Below are 15,570 nucleotides of genomic sequence, written 5' to 3' on the forward strand. Positions count from 1 at the left end.
AACGTCTAAGGGTATCAAACAGGCTGGGCCTTGGGGTGCAGGAGGGAGCATGCAAGCAGGTTGCACGTGCGTAGTTCTAACACCTTCACTCTTGCAGAGAAGCTCCGGTACTAGGAAGCTTAGAGACATCTCCCTGACCCTGTGCAGGTGTGCCCGCAAACCCCTCCTCCATCCTCAGCAGCACCCGAGGGTGTAGATGTCCTGCTGGACGAGAATTCTGCTGCCTCCACTGTTGGGCCCCTAGTGCTGCCTAACTGGGGAGTCCTTGTGTCGGTTTGTGGTCTGGGAACTCAGGCACACCCACCTTCAAAGCTGAAGCCCCCAGGACCGCCGAAGAATGCCTTGAAGATATTGTTTGCATCAAAATCTGCGGAGCAAAGTGAGGAGCAGAGAAGGCACAAAAAGGTGAAAAAATTAGAAGTGTCTGAAGAGGAACTTAAGAGAGACCCATCCTCTAATGGGTCTCCAAAGCTTTCCCAGATAATATCACTTCCCTCCTTTCCCCAAACTTCACCGACGAGAGGTGATCCCACTACTTGATCCCACTCCCAGGATGTGTTCCCTTCTTCCAAGCATGGTCCCAAAGGAAAGCTTTCTTTGCCTCAACCCACTTCACTGGGCCTTCTCAACAACTGGAAATGCCATTTGCGCTTTACGACGTAAGACTTTCTCCACACTGTCTCCCTATAATGCTGGGGCTGCTACTGAAAAGACTAAAATGTATCACTTAAGTGCTACTAAGACTGTATATAAGAATGAGACCTATGATTTACTGCATGTGTTTGATGCCACACTCTGTCTACGCTGTATGCCAGGAAAAAAGCTATAGTTTACTAAGCACCTACCAGGTGCCAACCACGGTGCTGGGTACTTTGCATACATTGTATCATTGAGTACCAATTTATACTCAACAAAACCTAAGCAGAAGCTCAAGTAGCTTGCCCAAGATCACGCGGCCAGTGAAAGCAACAACACAACACTGCCAACTCCTGTGTGCCTCTAGCACCGTGCTCTCTTCACCAGGCCGCAGCGCGCCTCACACCGCCAGTCTGCCTAACTCCCTAAGCTGCGCAGGATTTATCTCCACCAGCCAATCCCACCCACAGGCACATCGTGTCCAAAAGTGAATTTTTCTTCGCCCGTGTATCTGCTCATGTTCCTGGGTCCCCAGCTCAGGGAACAGCCCCATCAGGCCAGCTGTGCCAAAGCCACTCTTGCCTTAGTCCTCTGCCTCGCCCAACATGTTCTGCAGCCACTCCTGTTGATTCTCACACTGTCTCCCGATTGTACCCTCCGATTCTCTCCTAGTGATTGTGTCTTCCTTCCTCCTCACCCTTTCCAAACCAGCTCGCCTCACTGCCATCACAAATACATCTCCAGAGCCTAAATGAGGTCCATGGCTCCCCGACTTGTATCCCTTCAACAGCTTTCGACTGCTTACAACTCTCCTCAACTGCTGGGCAGAGCAATGTTTATTATTTTTTTTTTTTGGCGGGGGGGAGCTGCACCTCACAGCATTAAAACCATGCCCCCTACAGCGGAAGCGCAGAGTCCCAAACACTGGACCGTCAGGCAAGTCCAAAGCTAGGCGTTATAACACACACACGCACGCATGCGCGTGCGAACTGGCAAGGTGAGAACTATCTGTAGAGCATCAACCTTATTCTAAATTCCAATACATTTTCTCAGTGGAAGAGAAAGGCCTGGCGTCAGAGGCAGTGGTCTGAGAACTGGGCATTGTTCGGGGCTTCTTTTCTCTCCACCTAAGCTCACAGTCAGCAATGACGCTCACGGCTGCACTTTACTTCATTCTAGGTCTTCTGGGGAAACTGCAGTCTGTGAGGGCTTACAGGAATGTGTGAGACGCATAAGTATCAGCAAACACTTTGCAGTGGGGGAAGAAAGAACTTCCAGCGGAAAGGAAAAGCCCACATTCTTTCCTGCAGCCTCTAAGGCCTGCTGAGGTCTGAGCCAGCTTCTGTGCAGTTCTCACCGCTCTGTGCCTCGAGCACCCTCTATCCTCCTAGCCGAGCCCCTGGTAGCTCCCACAAGGTGCTATGCTTTTCTGCACACCCAAGCCTTCCCTTGCTAGTGCTGACCTCCTCGGCACCCACTCTGCACCCTTGACACCTGCTATATTTTATTGCCCTCGTTGGACTCCATGTCTATTAGACCAGGGGTCAGACTTGGCCTATGGGCCAGAGTTTGCAAACCCCTGGACTGTGGGTTCCCGGACGTCAGGGAATGTTTGATTCACCTTTGTTATTTTCCACACCCATCAGAGTACCTCACACATTACAGGTACTTATCAGAGTGCACTTTACAAACTGCAGAGCATGACTGGCTGATTACATAAGATTCTCCCTCTGGAGTGTCTTTAGAAAAAACGGTAACGTTCCGCAGCTGTCAGATTCATCCTAGGCTGCCCCAACCAACTGCCAACTCACCACCCATATTCATGCCCTCTTCATCCAGGTCTTGTCCACTGTCATATCGAGTCTTTTTCTTGGGGTCGGAGAGAATGGTAAAAGCTTCTCCGACTTCCTTGAACTTTTTCTCCTCCTCCTTCTGAACTTCAGCACTGGCTCCACTGTGCCGATCTAAAGGGAGGAGTATGGGAAGAACTCAGAGCCTGAAGAAAACAAAGTCTGACAGAAAGACCACATTATCCCTGATTTTAGAATCTGGTACTTCCCGAACTTGGAGGGTATGGAACTGAGCAACACCTTATTCCAGCTGAGCAGCCTCTCTGAGGCTTTCGTGCTGGACTGAGCTTGGCAGCGGCCGGCCTAGCCTGCTCCCCGCACCGAGCCCCCTCCCCACCCGCGCTACCTGGATGGTGCATCAAGGCCCGTTTCCGATAAGCTTTCTTGATCTCGTCCTCAGAGGCATTCTTGTCTACTCCGAGAATCTTGTAGTAATCTTTCCTCTTACTCTTCTTCAGTTCCAGCTGTGCATTTTTTAGGAGCTGTTTGTGTTCTGGAGGAAGACATCTGGCGTCAACAACGCACCTGATTCTGGCTTCCCTTACCAGGCCCCGCCCAGATGCCCTGGAGTCAGAAGCCTCATTAACCTTACCAGGGGCTTTTACGGTGTTTTCTTCTGGAGATTAAAAAAATCTGCTAGGTATGTTCTTCACATTGGCCTCATCACACAGAAAAGCAAGTGTAAGTGACAGGGAGGACTGGGGACCAGAAAACAGGTGCCTTGTCCCACTCTCGGGGTCTCTGCTCACTTCTTCAAATAAGCTCCAGGTTCATTCATCCCTGAATCAAACTACTCCTATGTCCAGTTTTAGGACCTACAGGTCAGACCACACAATTCCCTGAGAAACATGCTCTCAAACTCCTTTACCTTTTGTTTTCTCCGTCTGATACACTTTTTCATAGTCCCGTACTGCTTCTTCATACTGTTCTGTGTCCATGTAACTGAGAAGGAAATACAGGGCAGTACAGCGACGTAAATAGCAGTGGCCTTCAGTACCACTCTAGGGGAAGAGGCGCGGCTCAAGCGAGAGACACACACTTTTGGTTGAGACGCTTCATGAAACAGGAGTCCTTAAGCTAGCCATGTGAAAAATGAACTACCAAGTCCTCGAGAGAGAGAGAGAGGTCTCATGCCACTTGCACCTAACCAGCAAAGTGATATTCTGCTCTGAGCAGACAGCAACCAAGGGGAGAAAGTTCCTTCTGATTTCACTCAGAGCCACCGAGAGGCATCTGGATCACCTCAGGAGAGACAAACGTGAAGTTACCCACTTGATTACTTGGGACTGAAACACAGGAGAAAAACTATCAAGTGAGGTCAATGGATATGGAAGAGCTTGGAAACAGTGAGTACCATAAACATACAGGGCCAGCTCCAATCCAGAGGTGTGGGATTCGTCAGCCACTGGAAGGATCAAGTTCAAGGTGGTGGCTGCTGGCAAATGCTTCCATTAAGACTAATCAATCCGAGAGATGTAGGTTAATGAGATAGAAAAGGAGACGTAAACACAGGCTTGCTTCTACTTCAATAGCACAGAAGAATGGAGGGCCCCTGGCCCAAGATGGGAGGAAACAAGCTTGACAGGCTGATCGCCAGACCTTTTAAGTGTCTCTTCCACAGAAGTAAAGGGCATTTTCCTGATAATATCACTGGCTCCAAGACTGGCCTACCGATTAAACAGACTCTGGTAGCAGTTCCAGACAGTCACCATCAGCTGGGGAGTGGGAAGTGACCATGCAGTGCAGCTAGCCACTGCACAAAGAGGTTCAATTTAGTACACTGCTGCCACACAAGCCGATCTTTGCAAACATCACAGAGCCCCACCAGGCTTAGAGGCCAGAGCAGGGGGAGCACTACTGATGTGGCTGGCAAAAGTGAAGCCCAACATCTTAGGCATCTGATTTTCTGGCCACATCTTGATTAATGACTTTTAAAATATGGTGACAAAACCAATGCCCCACAGACGCAAGGCACAAATGCTACTAGGAGTACAGAGAACCTATCTGCAGGATGAAGTATAATAATATAAACTGAAGTAACAGAAAATTAAGAACTGACAGCTCTGGGTATAGAAATGATGTGACAAACAAGCTACCTTGATGGACTTACCAGGCCCTACATAATGTACTAAATAAGCTTATATTAGTGATTTGCATTTTTACTTCACATTTTTTTTTAAATTCAAGGACATCCTTACATTAAAATATTTTTTTTTAAGTTGAAGAAAAAGTAGAAAAGTAGAGCTTTAGGGCAAATGGAAAACTCCAGCCCATCATGGGGAATGTAGCAAAGATCTGGCCTCTCCCCACCTGTAGGGGTGAGCTGAGGCGGACTGGGGCAGTAGTCAGGGCTCTCGTAAGGCTCTGGCCTGAACTAATCTCCAGTACTTCTTGTCAATCCCAGCTGCCTGAGGGGACTGGTGCCAAGCCCTCCGCCGACTGTGCCGAACAGTGCACGCTGTCCTCTGCGGCAGGATCTCATGGCAGAGCCACTCAAGAGAACAGTTCTGTTTCTACCACAAAGATAAGGAGCTATCTGATCAAAGCAATTCCTGATTTTTATTTATTGCACATATGAAAAACAAAGTCCTTCATCCCATTACCCTCCTAACAAATCCAGAATTTTCTGTTCTCTTCCCAACCCTGTTCAAACACTACAGTGTTCCATTGAGTTGATACAGTATTATGTATCCAGCCACCCCCTTCCCACTAGACATCTAGGTGAGATTCTCCTCTTATGCTATTACAATAACACTGCAGTAAACATGTATATAGCATTTTGTGTCTGATAAAATAAGTCTTTAGCTGGGTCAAAGGGTACGCTTTTGTCTTCCATGTGTGTCTGCAAGTGGTTTGAAAAGATGAGATGACTGACAGTTGGTCTCACAGAATCTGTAATATAATTCCGTGTATGTTTGTTGGACAGATTTAGTCATCTACTTAGAAATTCACTTAAAAAAAAAAAAAAGCACTACACACAGGAGTTTTCCTATTTTTTAAAAACGTGGATAGGGCTTCCCTGGTGGCGCAGTGGTTGAGAGTCCGCCTGCCGATGCAGGGGACACGGGTTCGTGCCCCAGTCCGGGAAGATCCCACATGCCGCGGAGCGGCTGGGCCCGTGAGCCATGGCCACTGAGCCTGCGCGTCCGGAGCCTGTGATCTGCAACAGGAGAGGCCACAACAGTGAGAGGCCACAACAGTGAGAGGCCCGCATACCGCAAAAAAAAAAAAAAAAAAAAAAAAAAAAACGTGGATAATTTTGAGAAAACTAAATGGGGAGTAGCCCATGCTCTGCACAACTGGTGAGACTGGAAAGCTTGAAGAACTATGGGCTCATCAGGTAGCAGTAACAGCACCTGTCTTTGGCTATGCCATTTCATGACAAGGAATGGGATGGGTGTTGGAGGACTGGTATACAACAAATAGGTCTTCCTTTAGGAACTTTAAAGACAGGACATTCTTCTCCGGCTGGGAAATTAACCTGAAAAAAGAAAAGATGGATTCTGGGGAGAGGTCTCTCCTAGCCCCTGCTCATGTTCCTGTCCGGAGAAAAGAGTCTAGTGGGGTCAAGAATAAAATGAACAAGTATGCTGGGGAGCAACCTGACTCTGAAGGCAAATCGGAGCACTAGACCTAGGCAGGAATATCCTAGTCAGACAAGGATATTTCAAAAGGGGCTTCCATATACTGCTGGGAGGCTGAGCCAGATTAAATCCCTTCCTGTCAAAAGACTGGCTTCCCTAACCCAGAACATACAGGATAGGCACAACTCTCAACTATCACAAGAGATACCTTTCCTCCTCTTCCAAGCACCATACATTCATTCAACAAAACATTAATCGAGTGAGCACCTACTGTGTGCCAAGCACCAAGCACTATGCCAAGTTAGAGCAAAAGTGTACAACACAAAATAAAATCTCCAAAGGAAATGGATTTAAACTTTAACAAAAGGAATTTGGGTCAGGCATCAGAGGAAACTTACTGACCGTGAGGGGCGTAAGACACTGGCATGGGAGACTGAGGGAGCTTGTGCAATCTCCTTCGCTGGAGGTCTATAAAGATAGTCTAGGGCTGGAACAATCCCACCTAGAGGCAGGGGGAAGGACCAAATGACCTCACAACATCCCTGGGTCTGCTTCATCATCCATAATGCAATTCCCCTGGCAGGCCAGCAGCAACACCCTCTTCCCCCCACCCACCAGAGGAACTTACCACTGAGCTCTTCTCAAGTAGGCTTTTATATAAGTGTCATCAAGCTTCACTGCATTTGTGCAGTCTTCTATTGCATCATCTAGTTTCCTAAGCTTCAGGAAAAAGAGGAGCAGTCATACTTCACATCTTGGGTGACTGAGGGAGCCCAGAAGCTGTGGGCATGGCTTCAAAATTCTAGGAGGATCGATCAGTCATGCTGGCCCCCTAACCGCCACACTCATTCTTGGTCACTGGAAAGCCAGTATCTCAGAGGGCTAAGGACACCAAATTCAAAATTGGTTTCTTTTCTAAATGATGGAAGCAAAGCACACTTATCTGCAAGGATAAACCACCTCTACCATTCCAGGTTAGTGCCCAACCAAGACATGGAAAGAGTAAGGGTGGTTCCTGCCTCCTATTCTTCCAGAGGCCAACTGGAGGGATCAGAATTACTGTGATTTTTAAACCACTAGGACTCTGCAAGAGCAAGGAGCCTATTCTTTCTGACAGTTGTGTGGGACAGAACTTAGGACATTTTCAACTGAGCATGGTGACCATCAGTTATACTGGAGAAAAAAACTAAGCCTGCCTCATACTCGAATTTCCTCCAAATCACTCCTAAAAAAGAAATAATCACTTGCTTAGGCAAAAAGAAGCAATACTTGCTTTAAAAATTGTCCCAAAGCCTCTAGCCATTCTTTTACTGGAAGAAAGAAACTTCAACAACAGGTGGGAATATCCTTCCGAACTGTCCCTCAAGTGCCCCTAAATTCCACAGAAAAACTAAAAGCTTGCCTCTCAGAAGGAAGTTCCTAACAAGCTGAAACATCAACCTTTTCTCATCTGGCTTACCCTCATTGGGCAAATTTCCCAAGACTGCTTTGTTGGCCCTTAAAAATATCTCCATAGGCCCCAAGCCCCAGACCAAGTGCTTACCTTGGAATTAACCGTACCCCGATTACAGTAGAGTTTAGCATTTGTTTTTATATTATTGGGGTCTATCCCCAGGGCTTCTGTGTACAGTTCATATGCTAGCTTGTAATTTCCTTCTTTAAATGCTTTATTCCCATCTTCTTTCTTTGCTTTAAGTGCTTTGGCATTCTACAGAGAAAAGCAAGGGGAGGTCAGTTCACATCCAGAAAGCCTCGTCTGAGAGGCCACTGCACAGAGAGGCCAGAGTCTATTTTCAATTGCTTAGATCCCAGCGGTTTAGCATCACATGGCCCTCCACCCTGCGCAACTCCACCACCTGGGCTATTTGTTGCTCACTGGTGCTTCCTACAGAGTGGACAGGGGAAACCAAGATTTATAAAAGAATACCAATGAGACCTGTGTTACCCAGGGTTTACCTCCACTCCCCAGGATAAGCATTACTATCTTTTCTTCACTGAAGGAAGAAAAAAAGAAAAAACACACTTAGATATTAAAAGGATCTGACCCTATAGATCACATTTACCTTTAGGCAAATAAAAGTTGCCCTGAAATAATTTCTCATGAAAGGATCAAGCATCCTGGCAGGGAGGGAAGAAGTGCTATCACATTCCCTGTGATTCTAAAACCTTCCACCCTAACTCTCTAAAAGGCTCAAAAAGAAAGCTTTCTTTCCTACCAGATCTGGTGCCTAGAACTTACTCTGCAAGCAACGCAGGCCTTCTCATGGTCAGGAGCCATCCGGAGAGCTTGGACAAAAAACTGAACCGCCTTCTCAATACAATCTTCATAATAAAGGCAAAGACCTCGTACATATAGAGCATCGGCATTGGTGGAATCCATTCGTAAAATGTCACTGCAATAGCCAGAAAGGGGCACATTCAGCTGTGGTTAGGATCTCCCCCACCATTACTATCATTTGGCCAGTTTTTTTCTTGACCATGTGTCTAATATGGAAAGTATCCAAAAGTAGATTCCCAAGCACTCTTCCCAACCTGTCCCCAAATAAATCACCTGTATCTATCCTTATATACTTCTTGTGTCTCACAATCTTATTAGATCAGGGGTTGGTAAATATAGCCCACAGGCCACATCCTATCTGCTGCTGGTTTTTGTAAATAAAGTTTTATTGAAACTCAGCCACACCATTTGTTTATCTATTATCTATGGCTGCTTTTACACTATAGTGACTGAGTTTAATTGTTAACAGGGACAACACGGCCTGCAAAGTCTAAAATATTTACTATCCAGCCCTTTAGAGTTCACAAACCCCTTGAGTAGAAAGAAACGGACATTTAAAAAACAAAAACACACCAAAAAATCCACACATCTCTTCTTTCACATATAGCTCAAGTACCTACTGAACTCCTACATAAATACCTTTGGATTTTCGGTATAATACCCGGTCTAACCTTTGGCTTTAAGTCCCAGGAAGGTCTGATCACCCTGGCTGGCCTACCTACAGGACAATATGTTAACTCCTGTTGTAGGGAACTGCCAGACAGCATTTGTCCAGTGATAGCTGGCATTTTAATACAAAACTGGCCTGACTTCATACCTGGCCACAGACTGTGCTTCTGGATAACGACCCAGCATTGCTAAACATTCTGCTTTGAGGATTTTGAAGCGATGGCAGGCAGGGGCATATTCTAGGGCACGGTCCATGCAAAAAACAACCTATGGGGAAGAAGAAAGCAAATAAGGTTCTTCATCCTGGACTCCAGAAAATGTCTTGACTTTAGTTTGGTCACAGGCAACAGATTCAAAGGGAAGTAATACCAGAGTTTAAGAATATACCTGTTTAAACAAACAAACAAATATATATATACACACACACACAAACACACCCCTAATTTATTTGATTAAACCACTGAAATGAGGAGAGCAGCCGATCCAGATGATAATGATGACAGCAAACATTTACTAAGTACTTTATATATTAACCCATTTAATGCCCACAACAATTTTCTGAAGCAGGTAATATTAATACCCTTATTTTACTGATGAAAAAACTGAAGTAGAGATTAAGTAACTTGTTCAAGGTCACCAAAGCTTGGACCTTGGACCAAATAGGAACAGAATTTGATCTTAGACACAAAGACTCCAGAGCCTATAACCTTAATCACCATACTAAGGTGCCTCCACAGGGAATCATATCGATAGTGACTGTGATCAAAACTCACATTCTTCTAGTAGAAATACCATTATTTGCTACTTTGCATAATTCATCATGCTTAGCCTACTAAGTAAGACAAGGAATACCAAAAAGAGAACCTGATAAAGAATCATTACTCCCTATATTACTGAAATTGCTCACAGTTCCCTCCTTCCTATGGCATAAGCCTCACATGGTGGCCACTCTTCCACTTCCACTTTAGTACAGAAATATCTAATGATTAGTTTGCTTTCAATAGTCCTAAACTATACCTAACACATTGCTATACAAACCAAAAAGGTTCTCTCTCTCTCTCTCTCTCTCTCTCTCTCTCACACACACACACACACACACACAGCTGAGATTATTTCAGTCTTTGAGCTTCATAAAGACTTCCATATATTCCTATTTTTTCTGAGTTTGTTCTCTGAGCTTTCACTTTGGTTTATCTGTTTTTCCTGGGAAATCCTTCCTGAATCATATTCTCCTCCAAGAATAACTGACCCGATGGAGAAATCTGGAGTTAAGGGACACCCGTTCCCTCTAAGAATCTGGTCATAGGAATCAGGAAGAGATGAAGTCTGAAAACTGGAAGCAGAAATAACTCAAATTCCATCAACAGGAGACTGGTTAGGCAATGTAAACACTCATATACTAGAACACTAACTACTACGTGGATCTAAAATAGAATGAAGAAGTTCTGCATATACTAATATGGAAAGACTTCCAAGGTCTATTAAGTGGGGGTGGGGGGGAAGCAAGGTACAGAACTTTGCAGAGCGTTATTACCTTTCATGCAAAAAGAAAGAAAGAAAGAAAGAAAATTAAGAATCTATCTTTGTATTTGTTGGGAATTCCCTGGCGGTCCTGTGGTTAGGACTTGGTGCTTTCACTGCTGGGGCCAGGGTTCAATCCCTCGTCAGGGAACTAAGATCCTACGAGGCACGAGGCGCGGCCAAAAAAAATGCTGTATTTGTATTTGTTTATGTAGAACAAAACTGTGGCAGTAAACAGAACAAGAACAGTGGTTATCCTAAAAGGTGAGAAATAGGCAGATGGAAGATAAGTTTGGGGGGAGCACTTATCACTGAGTAATTGTTTATACTTTCTAACTTTTGAACCAAGAATAGCACCTACTCAAATATTTAAATTTAAAAATAAAGGGAAGTAGGTAAACACCATGAGCTGTTGCACTGGCAAGGCTTTCCGCAGGGTCAACAGAGCAGTGGTGGGGACACCTTTCCTTGAATGGCACAGCTTATGTTCTAAGGACAATATGAAAATGCAGGTACTGAGCAGGGCAGTCATGGTGCTAATTTTCCCCTCCTTAAACAGAAAAAGAATTGGGAGGAGGGCAGTCAGTCAAAATGTAAGCAGCCACAACCTGCTGCCTTTGTGACGTTCTGTACGGAGAGGGTTGAGCTCATGGTGGGGAGTATCAGTTGGAGCCTCACTTCCCACCCCCACCTCCCCATGACTATGGACAGCTGCAGGCAAAGAAGATCTTTGTTTCTTCCAAGTTCATCTGTTTCCCCTGCCAGGATCATAATTCTTCATTTGTGACATCACCATGAACTACAGTGGGGGTGCTGGGATGTCACAAACAGAGGATTCTGTCACAGACTAGGGATTCTGGCTCCAGGGTGGGCAAGAAAGAAAAGAAACCCAAAAGACCGCCTTTTGAGACAAAGCTTTTGCCTATGCAAAGCTCTAAAAATGTGACACGAGGCAGAATTGCTTTCTAAACACACACACACACAAAACAAAGTATGAACTGCACTACAAAGACACTGTGGTTATTAAAACCAATGGACAGAAGAGGGACGCTAATAAGTTAATGCTAGGACTCTGTATAAGCTAATCAGATATTACCAAATAAAAGACTGTCACAGTTTGTGACTTAAGAATGATTCTTAACTGTACCCTTTTATCAAGCATTTGAGTACCTGCTACAGAAAGCACTGAGCAAATTCCCACATATGAAGTGACGACTCCAGTCCGTGGATGATACAATCATAAGTGATCCTGAAAACTGATCCTGATCAGTGGTTTTTAACCCTTTTGGGGGCCACTTACCTCCCCTTTTGAAACTCTAGTGAAAGCTACTTCCAAGTTCCATCTAAAGAAGGGAATCAGGAATTACTCAGATGAGAGATAACCACTACAAATAAGACTTAGAAAGATACCTGGAACTTTGATACCTTTCCCATACTTCACACAGGTCAATCCCTTTGGCATGTACATTTTTCATGTACTATCACACAGCTCCATAAAGGACGGTAGTGTGCTTCTGTGGAAAGGCTTAACATCAAAAAGGTATGACGACAGGTTACGTACACTATTCAAAAATGTAAAAGGGGCCTTTATCTTTTATTTATGGCTCCATCTAGATCACACAAAGCAGGTGTTAAAGCTAGCTCTCATTATTCTAATAAAAATGGGTTATCCAAACCTAATATTTAATTCCAACTGGCTTTTCCTCTACTAACCAGCATACCTTATATCAGAAACAGGAACGAACTCAAGTAACAAACTCATACCGCTTTTTATGATAAAGCGAAATATAATTAAGAAAATAAGAACCTTAACAAAAAAAAATGTTTTTAATGTTGATGATGTGGAGCGACAGAAGCGCCCATTCATTGCTGGTGGGAATGCAGAATGATACGGTCACTTCTGAAGACAGTTTGGTAGTTTCTTGCAAAACAATCTTGCAATACTTTTACCATAGGATCCAGCAACCGTGCTTCTTGGTATTAACCCAAAAGAGTTGAAACTTATATCCATACAAAAACCTGCACAAAGATATCCAGAGCAGCTTTATTCATAATTGCCAAAAACTTGGTTGTAACAAAATGTACCTCTGGAATTCTCCTCTGGGGAACACTGATAATGGGGGAGGCTACGCATGTGCGGGGCAGGGGATATATGGGAAATCTCTGTACTTCCCTCTCAATTTGGCTGTGAACCTAAAACTCTAAAAACAATAAATACTCTAAAAACAATAAATAGAAGTCTTAAAAAAAAACAGGGAAAGAAAAGGTAAATGCCAAATTAAAGTGATAATTTACTATTCTAGATCTTCTGTACCATACTACCCCTCTAATTACCTCACACACACACACACACACAGAGAACTTTGTGAGAAAAGTGTAGATGAGACTTCCTCACAGTTGTACTTTACCTTCCGAAAATCCCGCTTCTCAAAATCCGTTTCTGCTATTTTCTCATATTCTAGGACTGCATTAGCATTCTTGAACTATACCAGAAAAATCATATAAGAGAGTTTTAATGAAGTTGCAGATTCAACAACCAGAAAAACCAACAAGGACTTGATGAGTTTATTTCAAGAAAATCAGAACCACAGACTTTTCACAAATCAATTTGGTGAAGATGTAGCCGAGACTCCTTAACAGAAAGGTTAAGGCCCAACCTTTACCTTCAGTTTGAACTTAAGGTCAGAAACAAAGGAGCCATGATGCACATACATAAAATAAAAGGCACTGTCAGAGGTTCAGTGAGATTCTCACTAAATGCATCCAGGAGTAAATTAGGTACATATGAAGATGCAACTAAAACATCTTCTAGCTGCTACCAATTTAATCAGGATATGAATTCAAATTTTTTAACCTCACTCAAATCAGTTCCTTGACGCATCTGCCCATCCTCCCAGCTATCTCAGAAACCCTCCAAATTGCACGGATTTTCAAAGCTGTAAATCATATGCAAAATTCCTTTTACAGATAAGGAAGCTGAGGCTCAGAGACTATGAGACTTGCACACATTCACCCAGGTGTGGCTGATGGCAGAAGTGAGACAAGATCTCAGTTCTGATTCTCAAGTCACTATTCCTTCCAAATATACCACCCTGCTGTTTCTTCTGATACTGATGACATCAGACCCATACCTCCTGTTGTGCCTGAGCATTTTTGTGATCCAGTTCTAGGGCTCTCTGGAAACTACGACATGCTGCCATGGCATTCCCTAGAGATAGGTGGCATTTGCCCTCTCGTAGATGTCCCTAGAAGAAACACAAAGAGGGAAGAAAAGGAGCATGATTGGCCAAGCCAAAGGAAATCAACAGCAGCAACATGCACACACAACCAACAAGGGATGGAGCAGCGCGGTTCTCAACCAGGGGTGATTCTGCCTTCCATGGGACATTCAGCGACGTTAGAGATATTTTTGGTTGTTACAACTGGGAAGGGAGGAGAGTGCTACTCACATCTAGTAGTTAAAGGCCAGGGATCTACTGAAAACATCCTATAATGCACAGGATAGCTCCCCACAATAAAGAATTATCTGGCCCCAAATGTTAACAGTGTCAAAACTGAGAAACCCTGGGCTAGAGGAATTCAACTACAGAACTCAGACCCCCCCAAACAGCCCCATTACATACCCGAACAAAACTGTCATCCAACCTCACTGACTGCTGTGCATCTCCAAGAGCTTCCCGGAACTTTCCAAGCATCATCAAGGTGGCTGCTCGATTCCCGTAATAGCTAGCATTTTTAGGACACATATCTACAGGAAAGGCAGAAGAATGTGAAACGAAGTTTAGCATGGGTCACTGCTTCAAAAACTCAGGGGCCGTCTCCCTCAGAACTATATCAAGGCAATCAAACTGTAACAGGAACGCTGACATACTCTAAAAGGCCACAGTCAAATTTTTGACTACTTGGACAAATGGACAGCAGCAATGGTGCAACCACTTTACAAAGACAAGTTATTTAAAAATATGGGGCTTCCCTGGTGGCGCAGTGGTTGAGAATCTGCCTGCCAAAGCAGGGGACACGGGTTCAAGCCCTGGTCCAGGAAGATCCCACATGCCGCGGAGCAACTAGGCCTGTGAGCCACAACTACTGAGCCTGCACGTCTGGAGCCTCTGCTCCGCAACAAGAGAGGCCACGATAGTGAAAGGCCCGTGCACCGCAATGAAGAGTGGCCCCCGCTTGCCACAACTAGAAAAAGCCCTCGCACAGAAACGAAAGACGCAACACAGCAAAAATAAATTAATTAATAAACTCTTACCCCCAACATTAAAAAAAAAAAGCTTGGGAAAAGAATTGCTTAGGATACTTTAAAAAAATATATATATATAATAATAATAATTTATACTTAGCTTTAAAATCCACTGATTATCCTTTATGGGTTAAGGGGTTAGCATATTTGTCTTCTTAATGATTTGTGTTTTATGTAATAAGACATGAAAATGAATTTGCATTTGTTGAGTTGGGGGTGGGGAGCCTGTAAACAAGTTAGGTGAGAAAAATGCTGGCATGGGATTAAAATATACTGGCAAATTGAGCATGGAGATAACTAAGACTTGTTAATATCTACAAAGGCCATTTTCTAAGATGGTAAATGAGTTGGCAATGTCTGAGATGCATTTAGGTGGGTATCTTATTGCCATATTATCTAGAATTTCTAGAACTGCCTTTAATTTGCCAAATGAAGAACTACCTGCTTGAGCTAGAAAAAGTTATCCCTCATAACAGGGGGCCCCAACCCCCGGGCCGCCAACCGGTACCAGTCCTCGGCCTGTTAGGAACCGGGCCGCACAGCAGGAGGTGAGCGGCGGGTGAGTGAGAGAAGCTTCATCTGCGGCTCCCCATCGCCCGCATTACCGCTTGAACCATATCATCCCCCCCACCCCGCCCCGTGGAAGAATTGTCTCCCACCAAACTGGTCCCTGGTGCCAAAAAGGTTGGGGATCACTGCCACTAAGGACATTAAACCCAAAGACTTCACACAGTAACAGTTATCAACCCACTACGCAGAAAGACTACTTCTTAGAGAGGAGCTATT

At 44.5% G+C, this 15,570-nt stretch overlaps 1 protein-coding gene across 3 annotated transcripts in view; it reads right to left on the reverse strand.

The window, feature by feature from the left end:
• The window catches only part of DNAJC7 (DnaJ heat shock protein family (Hsp40) member C7), a 30,132-nt gene that overhangs the window by 2,644 nt on the left and 11,918 nt on the right, over positions 1–15,570 (reverse strand). For all 3 annotated transcript variants that reach the window (XM_033847564.2, XM_033847563.2, XM_073797646.1), the window contains 11 exons: positions 14,162–14,286; positions 13,670–13,783; positions 12,947–13,021; positions 9,166–9,284; positions 8,310–8,463; positions 7,614–7,778; positions 6,699–6,790; positions 3,355–3,428; positions 2,833–2,979; positions 2,448–2,600; positions 305–367 (listed from right to left, as the gene is read on the reverse strand). In XM_033847564.2, coding sequence (XP_033703455.1) covers positions 305–367; positions 2,448–2,600; positions 2,833–2,979; positions 3,355–3,428; positions 6,699–6,790; positions 7,614–7,778; positions 8,310–8,463; positions 9,166–9,284; positions 12,947–13,021; positions 13,670–13,783; positions 14,162–14,286 — 1,281 coding nt within the window. The remainder of the gene's footprint in view (positions 1–304; positions 368–2,447; positions 2,601–2,832; positions 2,980–3,354; positions 3,429–6,698; positions 6,791–7,613; positions 7,779–8,309; positions 8,464–9,165; positions 9,285–12,946; positions 13,022–13,669; positions 13,784–14,161; positions 14,287–15,570) is intronic.

Source organism: Tursiops truncatus, chromosome 20, assembly GCF_011762595.2.
Source record: "Tursiops truncatus isolate mTurTru1 chromosome 20, mTurTru1.mat.Y, whole genome shotgun sequence".
NCBI lineage: Eukaryota > Metazoa > Chordata > Mammalia > Artiodactyla > Delphinidae > Tursiops > Tursiops truncatus.